Source organism: Pezoporus wallicus, unplaced genomic scaffold (genome assembly GCF_028554395.1).
Source record: "Pezoporus wallicus isolate ANWC-B61680 ecotype Strahan unplaced genomic scaffold, APGP_CSIRO_Pwel_v1 scaffold_6446, whole genome shotgun sequence".
NCBI lineage: Eukaryota > Metazoa > Chordata > Aves > Psittaciformes > Psittacidae > Pezoporus > Pezoporus wallicus.
Window position 1 is genome coordinate 5,420,058 of NW_026636264.1, and position 25,967 is coordinate 5,446,024.

Consider the following 25,967-nt stretch of genomic DNA (forward strand, 5'->3'; position numbering starts at 1 on the left):
TCAACTGCAATGTCCAAAGTTGCCCTTTTAGAAGTTTCCCTGTAGCCACAGTACTTTTTGACAGGGACCATTACCAAATGTATCTTGATTCAACAGCTAGATATAAAAAGGGAGGCAGAGGTAATAAAAGAGTGGGGACCTGGGCCCATACAGTACCAAAAACCTCAACTACTCCCCAGCAGCAAATCAAAAACTCTGCATTTGCAAAGCATGGACACAATGCAATGTGGTGTAGCTCCACATAGTGCATGTCTGGAGTCCCATTGCAAATAGATGCCAAGGACTGGTAACTGTCTGCAGAAACGCACAGAACATGTTTTGGTCAATGGCAAGAAAAAACAAAGGTGCTCTAGTTTTGGGGAGGGATGAGAGTCCAAACCAGATCAGAATGCAAACCTGGGTTGAAAATGGACAGCTTACTCCAGATGTGCTAAATTTCCCTGAAAGTCATCATTATGTACAAGCACCTGTCCATCATTTAGTTCAGCTATCTGTTCATGGCCATTCAGGGTTTGCTGCTGGGAAATCCAAGAGAGAGCTCAGATTTAAATGGGATATTCCAGTTATGTGTAATTGTGGGTTTGGTAGCTCAGTCTATACAGCTTTCTGGCCATTGACAACACACTCAGGACAGAAAGACAGTAAAAAGGGATCCACCAAACAAAAAAATCAAATGAGAATAGCAAACAATTTCGTAGCAGCCTTCCACAGAATAACAGAAAAAGCTGCAATATAACAACTCTTCTCACAGCAGAGATTAACGACAGCTCAGCAACACACCACGGGAACAACCCAAACAGTTAACAAAGCCAGGAGGAACAGGTCAAACTTGTACTCAGGAAGGTGCCATAAAGCCAAGTAACCAGGTAAGCTTCTGTGTTTTATTTTAAATCACACAGGTAGTTTAAAATTACCTTATTACTAGGTAGGTAATAAGCCAGGCTAATACTTTGCTTAACAGTACTCTTACAATTTCAGATTTATGGCCTGGCTGTGGGAGCAGTTTTAGGAGTGGCTGGGATGAGAGGGAAAAGTCTTGGCATTTACTGTGAATATTACCCAGATTGTGGAAGTCTCTGTGTGGTAAGCGTATGCAGTTAATAGCGATAATGTATTTTCAAATTTGTCATTAGTTTTGGTTAAATTAGTTGTGGAATTAATCATGTGAAAACACTGATTGCCCTGTTCCTATTGGGAAACGGGAATTTAGGAAACTGATATCCTCAGTCTATATAATACAAATATCCTAGCCTGTGTGTGTTCTTTTGTTAGTCGGGTTCCTCTAGTGCCTGGGTCACATGGAGGTATCTTTGGCATAAATATTTAAGATTAGCTTTTAATGAATTTTTTGATCTTGACTATGAAATTGGGACTATACAATCAAAGTAAATGCATTACACATTTACTGAGCCATCCTGTAGCACTTTGCCTTTTTTTTTTGTAATTAATTTCATATTTTTTGTTTTTTTTTTGTAGTTCTATAATCAATTTCACTAAACAGCATGCAATGGGAGAGGAAGAGAAGGCAGCTGAACTGGAAGCTGGTTTATGAGCATTAAGGGGAAGGGGATGGAGAGGCGGTGGTGGTGGCTGGCTGGACACTGGGAAAATCTCTTGGAAATCTTGTGGACTTGGGGTGAGGAGCCCAGTAAGGGCTTTTCCCTAGAGCAGCTGGAGAGAAGGCTGTTAGGCTCCACACTGTTCTCAGGGCATCAACTCAATTAGCATACTAAGGGCTTACTATTGATATGCAAAAATAGAAAACTGCTGCCTAGGGGAAGAAGAAGGGATTGTGCCCTCCTTAAAGCAAACTTCCTTCCCTGCCTTCAACAGATGCAATGGTCTGTCATCCCTTCTGAATGTCTTCATCCCACACACAGAGACTCATACTAACTAGTCCATATGTACAGACTAGTCCTACATTTTCATTTTCTGCTGCTTCACAGGCAGGTGAATTTCCCTGAGGCAACTTGCTTCTGACTGGATTAAATTAAAAGAAAATACATGTCAATGAATATTAATTGTCAAGCAGGTTATTTAACCTATTTTATATTAGTTTGAAACATATACTATGAAAACCATTTGATGTTAGCTTAAAAAAGTCAGTGCGTTGGTTACTCATGCAGGTTAGAACTGTCAAGCATCCTTCCATATTAGCAAGGTTTAGTCCCATTACGATCCCTTTACTCCTTGGATAAAAAAACATATCAAAGGTTTTGAAATGCAGGACAGACATATTTCTCCAGATTTATGTGTAACTGCATTGTGGGCTCTGTATTGCTGCCAGCTAACAGAGGCTTATGACCAGCATGTGCATGAACAGCTGGCATAAGTCACTCTCTACAGAGCATGGTACACAGATAACTCCTTGCTGCCTGTGTGGCTAGGGATGGCCAAATATTGCCAGGAGAGGATGACTGGACCTTTCCAGTCTTCCACATATAAGCATAAGCATTTTTATAAGATGCTCTCATGATGAAATTTCTTAGTAAATATTATGGCAAATATGTAGAAAGAAGAATTTCAGCAGTCCATAGGTATTTGTTTTAAATCCTAGTTATTTTTTTTTTTGTGAAATTTTAAAAAGTCTTTAAGTTTTTAAGACTATATTTTTATGAGAATATCAGAAGTTCTGACTGACCCAAAAACGTATTTTCACAAACATAAATGCAACGCAAACATGTTTTACACATTTTTTTCCTGTACGAATTTATCTGTGTTGCATCAAGTCCCACAAAAATCCAAAATTTAGGGGAAGTACTAATGGTATTTCCTTAAAAATAAAACTCATCCCTAATTTTTATTTTATGAAAACAGTAAGGCCAAAACAAATTCTACAAGTATAAGCATAGTGTTTGTTGCACTGGAATCACTGAGTGGGAACTCAGGGTACTGCCAAGTCATGCCATGTTTAGCTTGCTAAGCCAGTTTGGGTCAGGTCAGTATTTGAAAGGAAGCTTTGGGCTTTTATTTGCTTTCTTTAAGACTATATTTTGGATGCATTGTGTCCTGTGAACTTGATAAGGAACATGCTTTCTAGCACTCTTACTTTTATACCAGCTTGGGGACACTCATCTGTGGGCACATTACTAAAGAATTTAAAGGAAAAAGATCTCTTCACTTGCATTTTGCACAATTACTTGCACAGGATTATTTCTTTTTAAGACCCTTATTATTGACAGTAAGCAGTGAATTTGGGAGATTAATACTAGCATCTGGAAATCTCCTGATCCCCAGTTCACAGCAGTAAAGACTAGCCTATACTCTTGGGGTCTTCCTGACACCTATTATGCCCCATAGTTTCACTAGTGAACAAAGTGCACAGATAAGACTTCTTTTTTTTCACATGGGGAAATTAGGCAGCTCTGTTATAGCTGAAGTATTCCCAAGGTCATGACTTCTTGTACAGCAGGGAATAGAACCAGACTACACAGTGACAGTATGTTTGGGATAGTTTCCCAGCCAGCATACGCCAAGCCCCCTCCCTCGCGCCCCCGAGAACCCACCTATTCCTTGCAGCGCTCCAGCTATCATGCTCAAACACCATTCTCTGCTCACTCTGTGTTTGCTCTGTACTGTATGGTTCGGTATTGTACCGGTTGTGCCTTTAGACTGTAAGCTCCTCGGGACAGGGACCTGTTATGTGTTTGGCACACTTCACCTATTGTACAGCGCCGTGTACTCCAGCGCTATATAAATAATAAATAAAAAATAATAATTGTATCTCCAGTTGTTTCCTCCAATTTTTTTTTCTAGGTGGCAACATAAAAATATATATTCTTCATCTCCTTTCCCTAAATGTTTTGTTTGTTACTTCTATTATAGGGATGGCTCAGTGATTTCAGGAAAATGTAGCTTAAGCTTTTTGTTAACAGAAGAGACATGTGGCTTTCTATTTGCAAACGCAAGGGAAGTTTAGGTAGCGTGAAAGAGCAGGATCCCACCTGCACCTTCACTTGTAAAGCAGCCAGTATAGCTTGGGAGCTATGTAAAAGATACATTTAGAAGCTCAATTTGCTGCTATGTGCCATTTTCAAAAGTCAAAGAGTTGATTTGACTAATGATTAGTTGGCAAGATACTCACTGCATGGATGAGAACAAGTGCATTAGTAAACCATCCCTGCATACCTACTCAGGGGAGCTATGCAGGATGCAGCTTGGCAACATCAGCAGTTCAGTCTCTGAAATCACTGTGTAAACATCTGAAATACACTAGTCCTGAGCTAGGTAAGGGGGCATGTTACTGAAAGCTGAGGGCAATAATCAAGGTCTAGTCACTGGTTAGTGACTTTTTGTGATTATTATAATGGGCAAAGATTGACCTGAAGCAGGATATTGTGAAAGAAATGGCACACAATTAGCAGAAAACGTATCAAAGGGAGGGTGAAGGAATAGGGTGAGGAGGAGGGACAGAAGGTAAAACAACATTTAGACTTCTTGTAACAGTGCCTTGTCTTCCGTTAGGTTAACTATGGTTCAGTGACATTGCCTATCCTTGATTATAATGATTATTGATATAATCAATAAATCTTGATTATAATGAAGTCCCAGTTAGGGCCAACATTGAGTAATAAAGGCTTGCAGAAATTTGTCACTAGTAGAGTGCAAACTTTTAGAAAAACAAACTGGCCAATAAAGTAATTAAACACTGGCTCTCTAAATATATATTTTACAATTTCAAATAGTTGTCATCTTCCAAGTGATTTGACAACACTGAGTATTAAAAATGTATTTCTTTATATTAAAAAGTCCTTGCAATGCAGATGTCTATTAGCAACATAGAATAGTATACTGTACATCTGCAGCCAAAAAAACTGAACCACTTTGCACTGGAGTTTTCCAAAATATAAAGCTCTGTTCAGAAGCAAGCACCACTAGACAGACATGTCACAACACTGCGTTACAAAATGCATCACCCACTCACTGTAGTAGGCCCTAAGTCCTACCCCTAAATTTTAATACTTTCGGTTCCATATACGTTGTAACCTTCTCTATAAGTTGCTAAATTCTGGGTATTCTGCGAGGAAGTTGGGTTAAAAGTCTGTGCACTCTTTGCCACCTTCATTCGTTTCGCCTCTGCCCTGGACTTGTAACAGAACTCTATCAAAGCCACCAGCATTGCCAAGCCCAGGCCTCCAACCAGAATGTAGAAGACTCCAGCAACGTTGCTGAGACTCAAGGCACTCGTCTTGTCCTGGGGAAACAGAAGTGACACAGTTAACCCTGGAAAACAGCCCCTCAGGAGCACAAACTACATGTTAAAACATTGGAAATAGAAATAAATAACAATGTTTAGCTGAAATTAAATGACGGTTGTTTATATACTTCTCTCAAAATTTGACCTATCTGGATCTATAAAATATATTTTAAGTGTCTAGTTTTCCTGGTTGGCATGCAAAATATTAAAAATATGTTGCCAACATATCAGGACGTTATTGCTTGCTTATGGCAAAGTATTCCTTCCACGTAGTGGAGAATTAAACAATGACATGTCTAGCTATTCTTTAGGGGACATTTTAGCAATGCATTTACGTAAAGCTTTTGAAAAGCCTTGGAAATCCATTTATAGCAGATAAGACTCTGCTTGATCTTTACGAAAACAGTAACTGTAATTGTGGTAGGCATTGCTGTTAATTTAAAAGATCCAGACTGTCTTTCTGATACTTAAATGACAGCTGAAAATAACATGTGAGACTTAAGTTATTTCTTTGACTAGACACTTCCTTTGAAAGTGCACACTGTACCATACACATGGTGATATATTTGCCTCTTACCGATTACAGTATTTTGTTCTTACTATAGTTACAGTTCTGCAACATGCCCATGGACTACTAAGGCTAAATAATGGCATAATTTTAAACAGCAATTTTATGAAATCTTACACATTATTCATAATTTAGATATAAATGTGAACTTTCTTTAGCAAATTCTTAAATATACAATTAAATAATTGTATAAATATTCACTTTCTTGGACGTATTGTAGTAAATAAGTATTCTACATTTTTCTGTACTGTTTAGTTATGAATCATATTTTTTTATTTGAAATCTACAGTTCTCAAGGAACTCTCTCAGGATTGACTTTCATATACTACATTGCGCACCTTAAGATACTTATAAAGCTTTATTGTTATGCAGACTATATAATCTTTACCTAAAGTAAGGACAGTACTTAAATTCTGATTGTAACCTCTAAGAAATTTTAACTTAGAACGCAAAATATTTGGATGTTTAATTTAAAGAGGCACTATTTATTGCATAATCAGTAGTTTAGCACTGTAACAATTCCCATGGAGGTATAGAACTATTTGGGTCTTTCAGCCAGGTTCTGCATTCTCTAAGTCCTCTAAGAGGACTCAAAATATCTTGGAGGTGACTGTGTTCCTCTGGTGGCAACTCCTAACATGGTGCTTGCAGAAGAGGAGGAGGCAGGACTGAGAAAGACCTGACCTAAAGTATGTGGCGGATTAAGCCTTTCTCAACTTCATTTACAGGTGTTCTGCCATCCTCTTAATTGGTTTTCACTCCTTTCTCCAAAGCAATTGCCAGAAAAAGCAAAATGTGTTGGAAGTTTTTTTTCTGAGGTGAATTTTACCCACTGTACATCAGAGTGACCCTCAGACCATTCAGGCAGCAAGCAGTCACTGCCTGTCGTGCTTTCCTTTTAGCTCTGGAGAGCACAGGCTGGCACAGAGACAGGCAGTGTGAAAAAAATTCACTCTCCAAACACAGGGCATTGCCTGTGGTGCTTCTCAGCCATAAGAAAATACCTGCTTCTGTGTTTGTCCTCAAATATTGCCCCATTCCCTGGAGCTGTCAGGATTAATGTTTGGGAATGGATGAGAGTAAACACTGGGAGCTGTAGAAAGATATTAATTATCAAAGCCTTTCACTTCAAAGCTCAAGTTAAGTCTTCTTTGGCTCCTCATGGAGCCAGGGACCTTCCCAAAGGCAGCCAGGCTCTGCCACCCCAGGCAGTGATGAAAGGCAACCCTTCCCGCTAGCTTTTCTCCTTCTCAGAAAACCACAGAGGGATGCCAGCTCCAAAAGGAGAGGTGTGAAGGGACATTTCCTCAGCAGTCAGAGGGGAAAGTCCTCTCCCCCGGCAAGAAAGAAACAACCAATCAAACCTGCCTCCCTTAAGACCCCAAACTGCCTTGTAGCTCTTCAACAGATGCCCTGAATATGTAGGAGGATGTTTGTAATTTATATTACTGAAGACTTTAAAAAGCAATAGTGCTTCTTTAAATTAAAGTGTGTCCCCCATCAAGACAGGGCGAAGCTGATTAATTTTGTATCTACAGCTGTTTATTTTATTTCTAAGTCATTTTGCTTATTACTTCCTTTACTGCTTTGTGAACACGATAGTAGGTCCCGAACTGCAGCGACTGACCTTACTTCCAGAGTCCTTGGGTCCACATTCACCTTTATCGTACCACCATTTGTTTTTCAGCTTGTCTAAGACGCCTGCCTCACTGAGTTTCAAAACGGCAAGGTTTACAGGAGTTCTTCACGTGGAAAATAACATAAATAACATTATATATGTTATTTTATGTTATTCAAGTAAAACTACATAGAATCGCATTGCAAAGTGACAGAGCAGAGGCCACAGTGGGTGCTATGTCATGTACTGTTGGCCCAGGTTTAGAGACAGACATATGACCGGGACCTGCTCCATCGCTTTAGGTAACAGGCACATACTGCTGGGGAAGATTTGTAAATAAATAGTATGCAATTACTGTGAACCCAAAACTATTGGCTTAAGACATATTAACAACATACCCTTCAGAGACATATATAATAAAACTGGATATATGGCTTAAGAAACATATGCATTTGTGTTCCTTGCTTTCAATCTACTTTTAGTTTGCATGCATAGAAACTAATAATATGACTTGGCTATAGCTATTTCATTTACTGCCCTCAAAATTATCCTGGCAAGAGAAAGGAGATGCTTCATGCTGTTTGCTGCTCATAACCACTTGGCACAGACCTGTAATTAGGAGGTCTACATGCAGAGAACTTCAGGGGAGAGCTGTGATGGCCTTATTCTCAGATAAGAAGAACATGACAGTCAATCTTTTTTTTTATTTCCTGTTTCAACATATTCAAATTCAAAGTTTTTCCTTAAATCTCACTTATTCACATAAATCTTTCAAGCGTCCCAAGCTGATGATAAATTGCTACTTGGAATATCTTCTCTTACTAGTGGTATTTGATGCTGGGTGATGTAACACAGTTTAACATTGAGATGAAACCTAATCTGATGCCTCAGAGCCATGAACCACTATGGGTTTGTACTGAAGTTACTTAATAGTAAATAATCTTAGTGAATAATCTCAGAATATTATGTTAATGCCCCACTTCAAGCAGCTGTACCAATTTGTTTTCTAAAAATCTAGGAAATTATTAACAGACTTCTTGTATGTACTTTCCACTTTGAATCACTGACTGTCCAATGCTAATGTGGTAGGCATAGGGATATCTATTTATGTGCAGGTGTGCATGAAATACAATATATATCAGAGAAGCAGGTAGATAAACAGAAATAGTATGTGATAGATACCCTTCTGGTGATGTTATAAGACATAGGACCTGAGCCTGTGTTTCCCAGCAGATTACTACAGGAAAATTAATCTCTCATATTACACCATAATCCATACATTGCTAAAATGTTAACTCATGAATTCAAAGCTTAATAAGTGCTTGCAGTGCAAGCATTAATTTGTATAGTGTAACTCAGCCTACTAAAATATTTACTATGAAAGACAAAAGGGCTTGCAACACTCTCTAACTGATTTAACTGGAAATCCCCAAATGTTCATGTATTTGTGCAGGTTTGTATATATACATTTAATACACAAATAACATCTCCTGAACCTCATATGCTACTTTTGGCTTTAGGGAACCCGACTCTTCATACATCCCAATTACTATCTGTATACATACATAAAGGGGGGAATTCACCTCACTTCAGTTTTTCCACCCGTAAGTTATACCCCAAACCTTGGCTGCCTCTCTAGGCCTCCCTCCAATTAAGGGAAAAAGATAGGTACCTTCAAAATGCGGGCTTAGATACCCGTTTTAACAAAGGATGAAACATGCTGTTGAAATGCCCATCTTTCCTCTTTTAATACTGAGGAAGCCTTGGTGCCTTGGAGAAATGACAATTTTTGACAGCCACTGTTGAGTGAGAAGATTCCCAGGCACTCTCAATGATCCCTTTATGTAAGGAAAACGCTTCAGCCGCTTTCCAGAGCCTCCACATTCAGTTCATATAGAACACTCTGCTTCTGGTACGGAACATGCTTTTTTCTTGATCTTTGCCAGTATTCAAGATTACATTTTGTCTTCAGGCTCCCTGGCCGGTTGTGCAGGTTGATAGTGCAGTATGAGAGTCCCACAGCTGTGGAATGAGTGGGTAGCAGTTTCAGATGCTGGCAAGTTGCCTGACAACATGGTCCTATGTTTGTTTCTAGTACAAGCGTGAAATAATTAATATTATTTGGATAGCTATCATCTGTAACATGGCATGCATGGGCACTGGGACACATTTTGGTGCTTCTAAATCCCCACAGTGTAACAGGGTTCATTATGACAAACATAAGTTACACCCAGGTACTGTTCTCACATGGAAAATCAGAAGCCTTTGGCATTGTTGCAGATTAAGATAAATAAAGTGATAATTAGGATTTGATGTGGGCTATCAAGACCAGCAGCAATCTGGGGCAAGTCAGAAAACAGATGTCTCCCAGTCCTTTGCTTGTTTTTTCAGTACTAACAGTTTAGGAATATAAAGACTGATACAGGCAGGGACTTTTTCTTCTTTGCAGAGCAATATACTTAAGTCATATACAGAGGATAAATACAGCATCTAGAATTAAAATTACCCATCAAGTTCAGTCTTTTATACTTAATATTACAATGTAAAATGACTAGTTTTTTAAAAGTGTTTAGTGATTCCTGAATTACTAATGTTGGGTTTAATCTTCAACTGGAGTAGTTTTTCCAATGTACATCTGCCTAGAATCTCCAGTGTTATACATAAACAGGATCCATCTGCCTCAAATTCATGCAAGGATAATGTATGAGAAATAATAACTAAAATTACTCTTTATATATGGAGAAGAATTTGTCTCATGTAGCCACAGTGCAAAACTGTTGTGTGGAAGCACAGGAGACTGTTCTTCATCCATGTGCTGAAGTCAGTGGTGATGCAGCATGACCTGGGCATGAGGACACCGGTTTTCTGTTTGCATCATGTTCTCAGCCGTACTACCTCCTCTCTCATCTTTTTACTCATTTCCTCCGATCCCTGTCATAAATCACTTGCTATTGGAAGCACTGGGTTTCAAGTGGCTCTGGCTGGATCTTGTGCCAGCAACAACAGTAAAATCACAGTGCTTTAAAATGGCATTAATGAAGTCCTAAGATAGTTGTGTTCAGGACAACAAATGGGCAATTAAAGCATTTAAATTACAATGCTGAGCAATTCTGAAGCCAATGCAGAATTCTGGTAGTTTGGGATTTTAAAAATGCAATCACGAGTATGCTTTTGGAGCATTTTCATTACCCACTCATGGCTGAGCCATTAATTAAGTGCAAGGTCAGTCTCATCCACTGAATAAAAACCAAGGGCTGTCGTGTTCTCCTGAGGGCTGCCAGCAGAAAATGGAGGAGAGCTACATCAGCACAGCTTCCTTCCACTCACACTCTCATAAATACAATTGCAGCAGACTGGCAGAAACTGGGTTTAAGTACCACCCCGTGAATCACATGAAATGATGATTGCCTCGATTAAGATCTGAGGTAATACTTTCAAAAGCACTCAAAGGACTGGGGGACCTCTGTTTTGTCTTCAAACGTGACTTAATTACTGAGGTCACTAAACCACAGGGTGGTTCACACAGGGCAGATCTCTGAACTGTCTGTCTGAATTTTGGAAGATTGTTCCTTAATGGAAACAACAAATCGGGAGGCTAGAGATGACCTTTTAAGAGCACAGAATGGAGGTAGGAGAAATCTTATTTTACAGAGCAACACAAAGCTTTGGAGAACTGTTGAGCTCCCATGAATCTCCCCTATTTCTATAGTCCTCTATACTATCATGAAGGGTTATTCTGACTAATGAATCTCAAATAGTAACAGCACAGTTATCAGTCAAATCTGAGGTCCTGTATTTCAGGACAAGCGGATGTTCTTATTCTTGTTCATGACAGTAGGGAGCCCTGCAGTTTGGACTGGAGCTGCTAACAAAGCTTAGGGTTTGTTCTTTTTAAATTCATACAGTGAAAGGAAATATTAGCTATAGGTGCTTAAGAGCTTAGTTCAGGAATTGCTCGTTTACAACAGTGCATGGTGTCCTGGTTATTCCACTAACGATCATTTGCTAGCATGTAAAATTAAAATATTTAGAGCTCCATTAATTCAGTAGAAAGGGTCTTATTGACTTTAATTGATCAGATTGTACAAGACTGCTCCTGAACAAGGAAATGGATTTTGTAGATGATAAATGGCTAACTAACACTTTGGGAAGTCAGAGCAGCTGTAGTTTAAAAATTAAGACCAGACGCTGATGCAATGCAGAATCTGAGAAGCATGGTAATGCCTGCTCATCTTCATGCTGTGGTGGCTCTATGAATATGGTTACTGCAGGGGCACAGAGACCCAGGGGTGCCCAGGAGCACTGGTACTGCCTACTCACTCAGCTGTGCCTGGGAAAAAGTGTGGCAATAAACAGGCCTGAGGTCAGATGAATGCTCCTGGCACGCTGTGTACAGTCACAGGACCACAGGTTGAGTTCCATCATGTTCAACATCCTTTGCCAACGCTGCCTTGCCCACTACTTCTATTGCATCCTGAACTGCCTGCGGCACCTATTGCTCATTTCCATTGGCACTGTGCTCCTTCCTCTCTTCTGCATTCTATAGGTCCTCCCTGTTTCTCCACGGACCACACTCCTGGGCTTTCTGTTCTACTTTTTTCTTCCACTTCTTTTTCTACCACTTGCCATCACTCCAAACTTGCTCCTTCACAACTTCCAGACATTTTCTTGCTGAAGCCCTGTCCATCCCCCTGCCATGAGCTGCTCCCCTTCTGCTCCATGACCCAAAGCACCAGAGGGTGGTAATCGGAGAAAGTAAAGCATCCTTAGTTTGCTACCTAGCTTTTATCTCACCTTGCAACCACAGGAGGTTTGTGAGGAGTGTATTCTAAGAAAATTGAGGTATTTTAATGATATGAATCCCTGCCTGTGACATTAAAAAAAAAATAATAATAAAAAGCCCTCCCTCAATAATCCAAAGTTCAGGCTTGTGTGGAGCATATAATAGTAGCACATGGGAGATTTATGGTTCACTTCTCAATTTTCTCACAAGAAGTTAGTGTCTGCTCCACTTGCAGGTAAGTGCCATCAGGTCTAATATGCCTAAGCACTTAAAGAGAAAATGGAGACCATTTTTGAAACTGTGACTGCTGGCAAGCAGAGTGGTGGAGGGAAAACAGGCAGAGCAGCAGGACTGAAGACAAAGTGAAGAGGATTAGGAGAGCAGTTCTGGGTGAGTGCAGAACAGCCCAAGGGATGGTCCCTGAGGCCAGGACACAGCATGAAAGAGCAGGAGGACTAAAGAAGGAGAGAAAATAGTATGAAAAAAACATGTAGGCAACTGTAAAGAAAACTGTATAAACTGTGTGCAACAAATCAAACTTGATCGTCTATATCTGACTAGCTCTTGTGCTTGCACAGTTACCTGTGCAGCATTCTCTTATATATTGTTTACACACGAGCACATAAATATGATTACATGCTGCATGGCACAGAAGGCATATTTTTAATAGCTTCATCCTCCTCCACCTCACCATCTTCCACTTCTACATCTTTGCTTCTTTTCAGTACAAGGCAGTTTCCCAAAAGGAAGCTTGTGGAGGCAAGGAGGTAGTGGCACTGGCCATATGGAAGATATGGGAATGCAGGAAGACTAAGAAGCTGTCAGCACCTCAGCCTAAAATTCCTGACTGACAAATTCTGCCTAGGGAGCCACCACAGATTCCAGGTTTGCTGGCAAGATAACAGGAAATGTCAGTGTGAAGATATTTTAGCTGAAAATGATCCTCCTATTTTGGATGCTCATGTGAAAATTGTGATTTGTACTACTATTGTTTGTGTCAACAGTGGATCCTGAGCCTGGACCATGCATCAGATTACTGCTACGAGGCAGTCACACTGGTGATCACCCTTTTCCTGTACTGACGCTGAAAAATATTTTGGGTAGTACCATATTGCAGGAAAAAAGCCTGGGCTGTAATTTGGTCCTGAAGGTTTCGAACTGCTCATTCACAAGAGCAAGCTTGAAAAAGGCTCATCATGATTTCAGAAGATGCAGGTTTCTAAAAACTGGTGATCTCACAGCAGAGGCTGTTTACGACCTCCCCTTGGGGCGCTTAAACAAATGCAAATATTTTTGCTTTGACAGTAATTGCATACACCTAGATTTCAACTGCAAGTACCAGCAGTGCTGTGCTACTGATGAAGCTGTTTCGTGGCAGGTAAAACCCCAGCAGATGCACCAATTACTTTACATACTGTTTACCCGCTTTTGGTGACATTGAGGCTAACCTTGGAGTCACCTCCCCCGCTGCCACATTCTCCTTTGTCGTACCACCATTTGTTTTTCAATTTGTCCAAGAGGCCTTGTTCATTCAGTTTTAAAACTGCGAGGTTAACAGCATTTCTTGAAACGATAAAACATATTTTGTAAGAAACTGCACAGCTGTTAAGATGTTAGAAGGAATGAGGACTTAAGCTGTTTATAAGCTTGATCCACACACTAAATAAACCTCTCATTTCCATATTCAAAGCCCTTGGCAGCACAAATAATTGTGGTTACTTTCAAATGTGAAAAATGTGTTTCCAGAGTAGAAATGATTTTCAGAATGGCTTGGATTTTAACAAGAAAACTCTATCAACCAACCCAAACTATTTTTGCAAAATGATGATAAAACTCTGCCTGGAATTATAAACTATTTACATAGATTTGTTTGAAACTGTATTTAGAATATATAGATATATACTGGGCCAGTGTGGGCCCAGGCTGTTTTTTCAAGCAGATGGGAAAATGTGTTCCTATATATTAGAGAGGCAAGATCCAGAGAGCCGATGCTAGATGTTGCCACTCACTGTGTCACATACAGTTTTGACACATAGCACTTCAGAGTGATCCCACACAAAGGATGGGCTAAGGCTCCAGAAATGGGCAGTGTGAGGCAGAGCTGAAGAGGAGTGCTAACAGCTGGGAGACTGACTATGATGTTGTCTACAGCCAGACAGTAGAAAACAATGTACAAAATGGTGCCAGGAGACCTGCCCATCTGAAGCTTCATCACCTGCTGTAGGCACATCCATGCATTTAGGCTGTAGGCTCTAGAGTCCTGCTCCCTTTGCACAGTAGGGGCTTAGCTGAAATGCAAGACCTGGAGTCTAGCTTAGTGTTGTAACTCCAGGGACTGCCCTGCTTCCCTGGGAGAGCACCCCCTGTCCCAGTCTGACGTGCCCAGGAAAGGAATGTAGTGTTGGAGGCCTTCCTATGAGGAAACCAGGGGCAGTGGCAGCCAACAGTGCTGAGACACAAGCCAGTAGCTGGGACATCCTAAGGCCTTTGCCCTGAAGGATTTATACATGTTATGCTACCACTGGATGAAAGATGAATCCTGCATTGCTAGCAACGCAGTGGTGTAGGCACAACAGACTGCAAGGGGCTCCGTGACCCTGGTGTCCTTCATCTCACGTTTTTCCAGATGAATATCTGAGACTTTGTGCAGGCAGAGGGGGGTTGCCAACACAAAGGCTAAAGAACAGAATCACCTCTTCTGCATGAATTCAAGGTTGCTGGGAGTGCACTGAAACTCAGGCAAGAAAGGGACACAGCTGGTCCTAGGATGGTGTTGCTTCTGTGCATGCTCCTTTAGGTGTCCAGAAAGCATTAAGATTGGATGGCAGAACAGACAGTATGTATATCTATATACAAACCCAAATGGAAGGCATCTGAATTTATGATAGGAACTACAGTCACTACAGACATTTTAAGATCGGTTCATAACTAATCTTCCAAGGCATTTATGCAACCTTCATCACCTCCTGAGGAACCTTTGCACTTGTTGAAGTGTAGAACTTCCTATCTTTATCACTAAGATCCTTAATAGTCATACATCCTAATAGTACTCAACTACATATGAATTTATGCAAAACTTATAATTAACTTTTTTTCCTCTTTTCATGTTCAGAGTCCCTTGTGCATCCATGCCTATCAGATATGTACACTTTCTGGTGGGTGTCTGCCCAAGCTTCCTGCAGAGGCATGTGGAGCAGTGGTGTCATGTCCTTGAAGCAACATTCATCTCCAAAGGGAAAGTATCTGTGAGGTGCCTGTAGCTCAACTGCTGCTCTTCAGGGACAACATGTGGTTGGGAAAGATGGAGCTTGTCTGAGTTTTTTGATGCTGTCAAGATCTGTTTCAGGCCTGAGTGGGAATTATCAAGACCTATGTCTCCCAATGGCATCTTCCCCTCATCGATTATGAGAGGATGTAACACTTTCAAAGCGCTCAGAGAAGGGCTGGTGAAGAGAGATCCTTTGGTGGCAGAGCTCCATCAGATCTTATGGCACTGGGAACCACTGGGGCTTGTGACTCACCCTCTCTAGAGACATCTGGTCTCTAGGAGTCCCCTCTGATCTTAGAATGGAAAATTTTCTCTCACTCATCAGGAGAGAGATCTTTCTGGCAGTCAGGTACAGACAACAGTATATCACAGCTTATGGAGTGTTCCCTACTCCGCTTGCGGGACAAGGGCCAGCTTCAGGACATAACTGTCTTCTGGTAACAGCTTCTCACAGAGCTCTTTCTAGAACTGAGACCAGTCTTTGCTGGCTGGTTATGAGGTCTGGAAAATGCTTGTCTGTATATCTGACTTTACCTAGCTTTTCAGTAGTTACATTTATACAAGATTTTCAATACAGATAACGTAATTGCTTGTCTGTCCCTGAAAGTGAAAGAGAGCTGTAGGCTGTAGTGGGAGTGATAACAGACTGCTCTTTGTGGATAAATCTTTAAGGAGAATTTAGCAGCCAGGCTGACAAATTTAATTCTGAGTAAGTGCTTTAATTATGATTCACACTCCAGAGGGAGAGGAGCAATTGCAAAATCAGAATGAAATTGTTCATTTGTCTCTTTTGTTCTTGGAGGCAACTGCTTTTGAACCAGTCATATGTGCTACAGATTTTTCCTACTCAGATTTAAGTTACAAAGCCTATGCTTTTGGCCTGTTTGCCCCATTCAGAAAGGTAACTGTGGCCAGCCTTGCCACTTTACAGACAAATTTCCAGTATACTAAATGTAAATTTTACCTTTGTAAGGATATTGGGATTGAGCCACAGATGAAAGATGATCCTAGAAACACTATTTCTTTTACATTGAGAAACATTACTTACTCTGAAAATGTCTTAGTTAAACAGCTTGAGCCTGCTGTCTACATAGTCAATGTCAAAACTCCTTCTTCCTTCAACAGGAAACAAACCAAGGTCTAATTTAATGTTGCTATGTCTAATTGTCACTCTGGGTAGCAATAACAAACAGCTGCTTTTACAGTGCTACAGATGCAGATAGGAGTGATCACTCCCATGAAAAGTGAAATGTAACTCAAGGAATATCACTAACTCTCAATTGAAAAAGCCACTTAAGCTTGGTGTTATTCTGAAGCAGATGTGAAGTGCTATCAAATCAGTCCGTCTGTAAAAGCATCTTCCTACTATTTCCTCTAAGCTGTAGTCTCTCAAGTATGAACAGTACAGCTCACTGAATTAGGTAAAGTCCTTATGCTAAAATCCTGGAAAAGGTATTTTCTTAATCTTTATGTTACCTGATAACTTACAATAACTTTTTATTGAAGCTTTTCAAGTTAGTGTTTACTTAGACCTTTTATCTGGATTTTCTAAGAAGAATAAAAAGGAACTAGGTGACATTTTTGGAAAACTGATATAAGTTTTCACATTTAATTTCTCTACTGGATGGCAAGAGCCAAATGTTTGAGTTTCTCTTTCAAAGCATGAAAGATTCTGAAGTAAAATTTCCCCACAATTATTTAAAGAAGCTGCAGCTGGTTGATAGCAATCCTAAAGTAATAAATAAATAAATGAAACCCATTCATGAGAGGGTTATTTAGCTGGGTTATTAGCCATATCCATAGACAGTTTCACAGCACAATAGAGAAATGAAAATAAAAAGGATGAAGAAGTAAATGTTGATTTAAGCTGCATTGTTCTGAAATTAAACCGTATTGTTTAGAAATGTAACACATTATTGTCCTCATCATGTCTAGTAGGCCATGTAAAACCAGGTTAGTTTCACACTGCTTTCTCTGTTGCTTTGTTATCCAGGTCCACCTCAACATGTGGAAATATAATCTCCTTCTGGTCAGCAAAACACAGAGAACCTTTGCTCAACACTGCTGTGTTTCCTACAGAAATGCTGGAGCTGAGATCCTGATAAGTGCGATGGTGACTCATTGAAAATTATACATCTGAGATCTTACAGCCAGGCTAGATCACTCATACTCATCCTAGACAGTGCTTCATTCTGCCACAGAGGACAGCATTGTGCACCTGGAGTATCCACGGCAGAAATTGTTCCTTCATCATTAAAAAATAGGACTGTATCCTCAATGCCACACTTAGTCAAAATTCCCACTGAAGAACAATGTGTTCTTCAGTAAAGGAATTTAAATGTTTGCTAGAGTAAGGATTTAAAAGCAGAAAGCAGGCAACTGCTTTGACTCTTAATCCTTGCTGTCACTGCACAATCCTGCCTTTTCTGTTACACAGAAGAAAACGGAGTCCTTGTATGTGATAATCAAGCCAGTTCAGCCAAAACTGCCATCCTTGTGCTACACTGATACCTCACTTCACAACTGCATGAGTGCATGGACAGTGATTGCAATGTATGGATCACAGTTTTTTTAGAGCTACCTATAGAATTACAGCATGAAAAACTTGATGAGAATTAAGTCATTCTTACTTATTTCAAATCTCTTTCCATCTCCCCATAAATAAACAGTAATAAGCAGTTTGAAAAGTAAATCAGTGTCACTTCTTTTTTTAAAAAGCCTGCTTGTGCCAACTGCAGATCTGCCTTTGACAGTTATCAAGAGATAAAACTGTAAACACACATGACACTGCAACTACCCAGTTCCTTGCAAAATAACATCTCTGGTTCCAGGCAGTGATACCTCATCTAATACCCCAAAAGAATCACAATAGGGTGCTTGCCCAAAGCCTAGGTAAGCTAGCAGAGAGGTATGCTTTGAGTTCCACTGAGTTTGGGTCACAGCAGTGGTTAACAGATAACCCATCCATTAGACTTCACAGGAAGCAGTGAGGCAGGTATTCAACAACCAACCTGAACACTATGGCTTACAACACTGTGGTACCTAGCAACAACATGTTCAACCACAGGAGGGGTATTTCCAAGGCTGACTGAGACACATGAACATCCCTGCACCATGAGGGAATCAGACAGAGGCCCAGGCTAGGCACCACAGCAGCCAACATCACAAGCACTAAGGATAATTTGAGACAGCCACAGGGGAACAGCACGGTAGGGGGCACCGAGTTCTGCCTAATGCCACATTTAAAGTGCCTTTTTAAGCACAGCAGCTCATCGTCTCTAAGAAACCAGAAACTAAGCCATGAAATGCATCCTGCACAGTAAGATCAGCCCTGTTTTCCACAGCCTAATGCCCAGAGCTTGAATACATGCAGCAGGTAGAAAAGGCTCTCTCCAGCCTGATTAGACTTGAATAAGTATCCACAGTCTCAGCCACAGCTGCTCTCTGTTTAAGTCTTTCAGCTCCCAAAATCCCTGAATGCACAGTGGTTCCACAGCTGGTGGAAAGCACCACCCATCAGCACTGCTCAGCACCATCCTCAAAGGCAATTCAGAGGACTCAGCCTTGGCCTGAGCACATCGCGAAGGAAACCTCCTCCATGAAGTCAGGTCTCAGAATACTTGTTTTTGAGTACTAAATGGCATAAAGGCACAGACAGATCCCTAAGTACTCATTACAACAAAAGCCAGGTCTGCACTGGAAGCATTTAATAACAATCTTTTAGGCCAACAGTAGAGTTTTGCCAGGAAAACTTAAATATCTTATTTATTTAAACAGCTTTGAAATTTCCCTGAATCCCTTTCCTGAACTTAGTCTCATAAATTCTGTGTAACTGGCATGTTAGGTAGCAAAATACTTCCCTGAATCCTGGGCGGATTCTGGGTGAAATTCTGCTATTGAATTTACAGCGAGCAGCACTGTTGTTTCACTGCTCAGTGTTGGGGATGTTGTTCACTTGAAATAAGGAAGAAGCAGGATATGCAAAAATAACATGACTCACTAATGAGACTCTGCATACACAGAGACAGCTTTGTTTAAACTGCAGCTATATTGCAGAGTGTATTGTCCTAGCTGGTGCCACTACCGCAGCTACTGAGGCAGAAGCCAAGACCCTGAACCTCTAAAAGGCTTTTCATAAATCCTTCCCACAAGGATTTGAAAGCCTCAGAAATTGCTCAGTCACTTAGAAGTCACGTTGTGCAGAGGGATGCCACCTCTCCTTAGTCTTAGGTTCTCTGAACTATATAGTATAGCTTGCTATATAGTTTTCTATATGGAGTTTGCTACAGAAGTATAGAAACTTCATAGAAATATAGCAAACTTCAAACAAAGAGTATCTGGATGTTAAGTGATGAAAGCACCACAGGTAGGCCACACATGAGGTATGGAACAACTGACAAAATACAGGGATTTGCTTTTTATTCCAGTAAAATCCATGACTACTTTATCATAGATGTTTGTTGTATATATACTCCCCTATAAGTAGCTCCTGGAAAGAAGTGGGGATCAGTAAGATACTATCAGAGAAGCCATGGATGCAGTGGTGCATCCACAGGAGGAGTGCACTGAAGGATCAAGCTTTCCCAAGACCACAATGTCACAGCCAGCAAGCAGTGTGTTGGCAATTGACATATTTCAACCAACTCAAAGCTCATTTTCATCCTTAGACTTTGGACATCTCTGATGCAGCCATCTCCCAGACAAGCCCCTCGGACCTCCTGGTGCAGACTGGAAGGGGTCCTCCCTTAGGACAAGGCAGAAGGAGACCCCAGTGAAGCCAAGTTCAGTGCCCTTATTTCAGTGCTGTGTATCACAGTTACTCTCTCATGATGTAATCTGCATCCAGCCCAGGTGGCTTGGGAAGAGGAGGCCACAGCTGCCCAAGAGACTCCCCTCGCTGCACATCCTAGTTCCTGGATGCAGCTGAGGATCTGTCTCAGAGGGAAAGATGAGTACATTTTTTCCCGGATGTTTGTAACATCCATTCAAATGATTTTAAAAGGGAAAAAATTAAAATGCAACCTTGCAAGCAAAAATTTAAAACCTACCAATCTCCTGAGCTGCTTATTTTAGCCATGTTTTGAAAACTGCTGACGGCAGATTGTAACATGACACAAAATGCAGTGCAGCTTAAGGGTGTTTGACAATTCATCAAGAGAAATTAAGTGTAAAGCTGCATGGCCCTGGCTGAATATGTTTAATAAATTAGGAATGAAACAAGCACTGTGTTAATGAGGAAGATGTAGCCAAAGCTTACATCATTCTATACTCAGAAGGCTTGAAGGATCAATAATGCAAACATAAAAAAAAAAAAGAACTAATGCAAGAGCATTTTTAGAATAAAAACAACCTAAATTTTAATGACAAAGGGAGAACTTCAAAATCATTTTTTTTTAAAAACATGCAAAAATTTATATGAATAATTTTTATGCTGGGATATATAAAGGTTTGCATGCTGTAATGCTATTTGTATGAAAAATATGTATTCAAGTCTTGAAGACCAGCACATATCAAGACATTTTCATGTTCAGCCGATAGTTCAAAATAAGTAAAGTAATAGAATCATAGAATCATAGAATCACAGAATGGTTAGGGCTGGACCTTAAGATCACCTAATTTCAACCTCCCTTGGCACTTATTTTGATAGCTTGCTGACCATTTATATTAAATAAGGAACTACTAGTATTCAAGATATGAGTCTTCACAACAATGCCAGTTCTTCTGCAGACACTCTCTCAGACTTTCCTGCTTAACTCTTCCATTGCTATGTACATGCTTAGAATCATAGAATCAAAGAACAGTTAGGGTTGGAAAGGACCTTAAGATTATCTAGTTACAACCCCCCCTGCCATGGGCAGGGACACCTCACACTAAACCATCTCATCCAAGACTTCGTCCAACCTGGCCTTGAGCACTGCCAGGGATGGAGCATTCACAGCCTTCCTGGGCAACACACATTCCAGTGCCTCACCACCCTTACAGTAAAGAACTTCTTCCTTATATCCAATCTAAATTTCCCCTGTTTAAGTTTGAACCTGTTACCACTTGTCCTATCACTACAGTTCCTAATGAAGAGTTCCTCCCCAGCATCCCTATAGCCCCCCTTCAGATACTGGAAGGCTGCTATGAGGTCTCCACTCAGCCTTCTCTTCTCCAGGCTGAACGGCCCCAACTTTCTCAGCCTGTCTTCATACAGGAGGTGCTCCAGTCCCCTGATCATCCTTGTGGCCCTCCTCTGGACTTGTTCCAACAGTTCCATGTCCTTTTTATGTTGAGGACCCCAGAACTGCACACAATACTCCAGGTGAGGTCTCACAAGAGCAGAGTAGAGGGGCAGGATCACCTCCTTTGACCTGCTGGTCACACTCCTTTTGATGCAGCCCAGGATACGGTTGGCTTTCTGGGCTGCAAGCGCACACTGAAGCTGGCTCATGTTCATTTTCTCATCAACCAACACCCTCAAGTCCTTCTCCACAGGGCTGCTCTGAATCTCTTCTCTGCCCAACCTGTAGCTGTGCCTGGGATTGCTCTGACCCAGGTGTAGGACCTTGCACTTGTCATGGTTAAACTTCATGAGGTTGGCATCAGCCCACCTCACAAGTGTGTCAAGGTCCCTCTGGATGGCATTCCTTCCCTCCAGCGTATCAAGCGAACCACACAGCTTGGTGTCATCGGCAAACTTGCTGAGGGCGCACTCAATCCCACTGTCCATGTCAGCGACAAAGATGTTGAACAAGACCGGTCCCAACACTGATCCCTGAGGGACACCACTCGTTACTGGTCTCCAGCCTACTGGAGAAAGGATGAGACCAGCCATCTCAGTTGAGTGCCTGGGCTCAGCTGAACATCCACTAGGACAGCGGATGCCTCTTGAAGTCCATCCTGCAAAAACCACATACTGACTGACCTGTAGAAAGTCAAAAGCCTGGCAAAACAGCTATGGGCAAGTTGTGTGCTGCATTAGAAGCTCATAGTATTTATAAATGTTATTTGAAAACACCCTGTCCAGTACTAGAAGAGTATCTCAAAATATTCTACAAGCACTAAAAATAAATTATCTGTACAGGACCGTGTATGTACTGTTATTCTTTGTTTAGAGATGGGAAATTCAAAGCACTGCTCAAATAATTTTTAATTTTGGCTAGTTGAAACTAGTGTAATGCTCTTCCTTTAGCTATACAAATGAGATGGCTAACTTCCAGGGGCACGGAGTGTTCACAGCCTCTATGTATATCATAAGTAGGCAGCTTAGTTACTTGCACCGAGTTTTGTAAACAAATATAAGCCAAACTGACACCTTGAGGATCAGCAGGGGTTCCAATTAATGGGAGACCCACTGCTGCTAAAAATTGCCATAGCTACTTTAAATCCAAAGAACTTCTGGCAATTTACACTAGCTAGAGGTCTGATGACTATAGTTTAAAATATTTATATAAATTAAAAGCTGTTTTGCAGAAAGATATTCCAGTTACAGTATCCAAACACTTGTTGGCACAAGCAATTAAATATGCATTTTACTTGTGTAAAAACAGTACCAGTTGACCTGGGAAGGCAACTCAACTCATTTCTCTGTTTTATCCAAAGCTTTGCTGTAAATAAAAAACACATAAAATTGTCCCTAGAGTAAATGTTCATATGGGTTCCATATATAGTCTTTAGTAGCAGCAGAAACACTAGTTTCTCCCAAGTTGCAGCTATTTTAATTTTCTCTAACAACTACTTAATCCTGCTCTCCCCGAGCAGTACCACTTTTCAAAGTACATTTTTTTTCCTGCTGCTGCAGCATAAGCAGGATTATATGAATAGGTTGTTGCAGTCCAACACCTGCAACTTAAAAAACATCTTAAAGGCTTCATTGGGATCTTTCAGTGTCTGTCCACACTGCAGGAATTGCTCTGAAGATAAGCTTAGTGCGCTGCCAACTACCCTGAAGCTCTTTCTCACCTCAGAAACATTAGGAATCCTGAGTCCTTTACTAGTTTTGTATGTTTGATATTGCTGAAAGCACTCAACAGTAATATTTGAACACTTGAAACATGTAAAATGTGCCTGTTAAAATACATGCTCCCAAAATACCTAACGCTTTCAAATGGGGTAAGATTCACCTCTGCCGTGACTGGCAAAAAGCCTTTTGCCTTTTTACACTGTAGGTGAAGGAGATGTCAACTCACGGTTTTGTCGCAGCAGGGTGTTGGGAAGCTGTTTCACCTGCTTCTCCAGTAACTCCTGAATTTATGGACCCTCAGCTGAGAGAAAATGGAAGTATTGGCACAGAAAGGTACAGTTTGCATGGCAGGGCATAGAATGTGGTTCAGTGCCGAGCAGAGGTTCCATCCGCGTTACATCTGCACTGCTTGAAAGGCAGAGAGCAATAGCTTGTGGTGGGGCCCATAGCAGCGAAGCTCTATCACGTCTCACGCTGTTCCTCTCCTCTCCTACCTAGACTGCATTAGCACAAGTCTCTTTAAATGAAATTATGTTATGTTATCCAGGCACATGTTGTTTGAGACTCCTTATGTCACTCCATCCGCAAGAAAAAGCCAAACACTGCATTTTACGGTCTGCACAAATGATCTATTTGTTTTTCAAATGGATGACTTGATTTTAACAGTATTGAAAACATTACTCATCATTACTGATGTTGGCCAGTAGATTTAAATTTTCTTTCACGTAATAACTAACTCAGCTGTATTTGTAAGGCATTTTAAGTTTATGCTTCTAAATGCCGCAGTGACTATTTTCACCCAAAATGAGGCTAGGAAAAATGTATCTCTTTTGGATGCAATTCGGTGCTTACTGAATAGAAAGAGGGTGCAGTTCCTTATAACTTACAAAGCTGTTCCTTCTTTATATCCATCTCAATCCATTTGATATCACCAATGGATTACTAGACAGCCTACACAGAGGGACATTTTACTTGATACATCAATATCTTCCAGCACAAAGCAGGTGGCAGCTGTTTCAGCAGCTACTAATTTTTCACTCCATTCAACATGCCCTAGAAGTGGGAGAAATATTGTTACCTTTGACTGAGCATTTTACAGCTTTTATCCACAGGAAGACCCAATCCTAGGCTGAATCACCTATCACCAGAATAAATGTTACTATGATCTCCAAAACCAGTGAGGACTCATTGCTATCTCTAACTACAAATCATGCAAAGCCAAATATCCTGTTGGACTCACTGCAAAAATTAGGTTTTCTGGTTCCTAACCAGCCCTATGTCTAAATGTATGTTCTATTCAGTAGGTAGCCCGGCAGCTAATATAATAAACCTAAGAACTTTCTTAATACAGTATTTAACATACCTGGCATTTTTGGAGCCTGGCTCAAATTTATCAGTATTTGAAGAGATTTCACTATCAAACTTCTCCAATGTTTCATTTATGCCAAGCTGAATCTCACCATTTAAAAACATATAATGATAAGAGGGGTAAGAGGATCTATATTTGACATGGTCTCCTGTTATTCTACTTCTTATGGTATGTTCCTCTATTTTCTTTCTTGTAAGCAACAAGACTTCATTATCATCAACTGATTGGTTTAAAATGTCAGTTTAAGATTAAGAAATGGCAAAAAATCATCAGGAGTTGCAACGGAGTGAATTCTACAAGCGTCTAAAGATGCTCAACTGTGCATCTCTGTATGCCATTTTCACAAACTACCTTTCTGTCAGCTTAAGATGGTCCATAAAAGATGATAGAAGTCCACTATCCTAGATAATATTTCTGAGATGTCCTTAGAGAAAAGTCATACAAAATGAATTGCATTTCACCACTCTAAGGGTGACAGAGACATAGGTATCTGTGGCAAGAGCCACAGTGAGAAAAAAATACCTCCTGCCATATTCTCAGCAGCTGCAACTGGGAAAAAAAAAGAACTTACCGCTACTGGGGTTCTCAGGAATTCATGAAGTAGCCAAATCCAGTTGAATTTATAAAAAGAAGTATGGCCAGCAGATCAAAGGAGGTGATTCTCCCCCTCTAGTCTGCTCTCATGAGATCCCATTTGGAGTACTGTGTCCAGCTCCGGAGTCCTCAGTACAGGAAAGATATGTAACTGTTGAAATGCATCCAGAGGAAGGCCACAAAAATTATCAGAGGGATGGAGCTCCTCTCCTGTGAATACAGGCTGAGGCAGTTGGGGTTGTTCAGTCTGAAGAAGAGAAGGCTCAGGGGAGACCTTACTGTGGTCTTTCAGTACTTACTGGGGCCTCATAAGAAAGATGGGGAAAGATGTTTTATCAGGGCCTGTTGTGATAGGACAAGGGGTAATGGTTTTAAACTAGAAGAGGGTAGATTTAGACTAAATGTAAGGAAGACATTTTTACAGTGAGGTTGCCCAGAGAGGTTGTAGATTCCGCATCCCTGGAAACACTCAAAGTCATTTTGGATGGAGCTCTGAGCAACCTGATCTACTTGAAGATGTCCCTGCTCACTACAGAAGGTTGTATTAAATGACCTACCAACCCAAACTATTCTATAATTCTATGATTCTATGAATGTCTATATTTTTATCTTATAGACAAACCCA

The 25,967-nt window shown here is 40.7% G+C and overlaps 1 protein-coding gene across 11 annotated transcripts in view; it reads right to left on the bottom strand.

Moving 5' to 3' along the window:
• GRIA4 (glutamate ionotropic receptor AMPA type subunit 4) overlaps positions 1-25,967 on the bottom strand; it is a 220,903-nt gene that overhangs the window by 2,712 nt on the left and 192,224 nt on the right. The window contains exons 14-16 of one of the 11 annotated variants that reach the window (XM_057399751.1): positions 7,393-7,507; positions 5,060-5,194; positions 3,507-3,689 (exon numbers count right to left, since the gene is read on the bottom strand). The exons of 1 other annotated variant lie outside the window; for it this stretch is intronic. In XM_057399751.1, coding sequence (XP_057255734.1) covers positions 3,555-3,689; positions 5,060-5,194; positions 7,393-7,507 — 385 coding nt within the window. In that variant the 3' untranslated portion in view covers positions 3,507-3,554. Of the gene's footprint in view, positions 1-3,506; positions 3,690-4,924; positions 5,195-7,114; positions 7,508-13,614; positions 13,730-25,967 lie in introns of those variants that run through there. 9 more of the 11 variants (XR_008970970.1, XM_057399750.1, XM_057399748.1 and 6 more) reach the window with 9 other exon arrangements.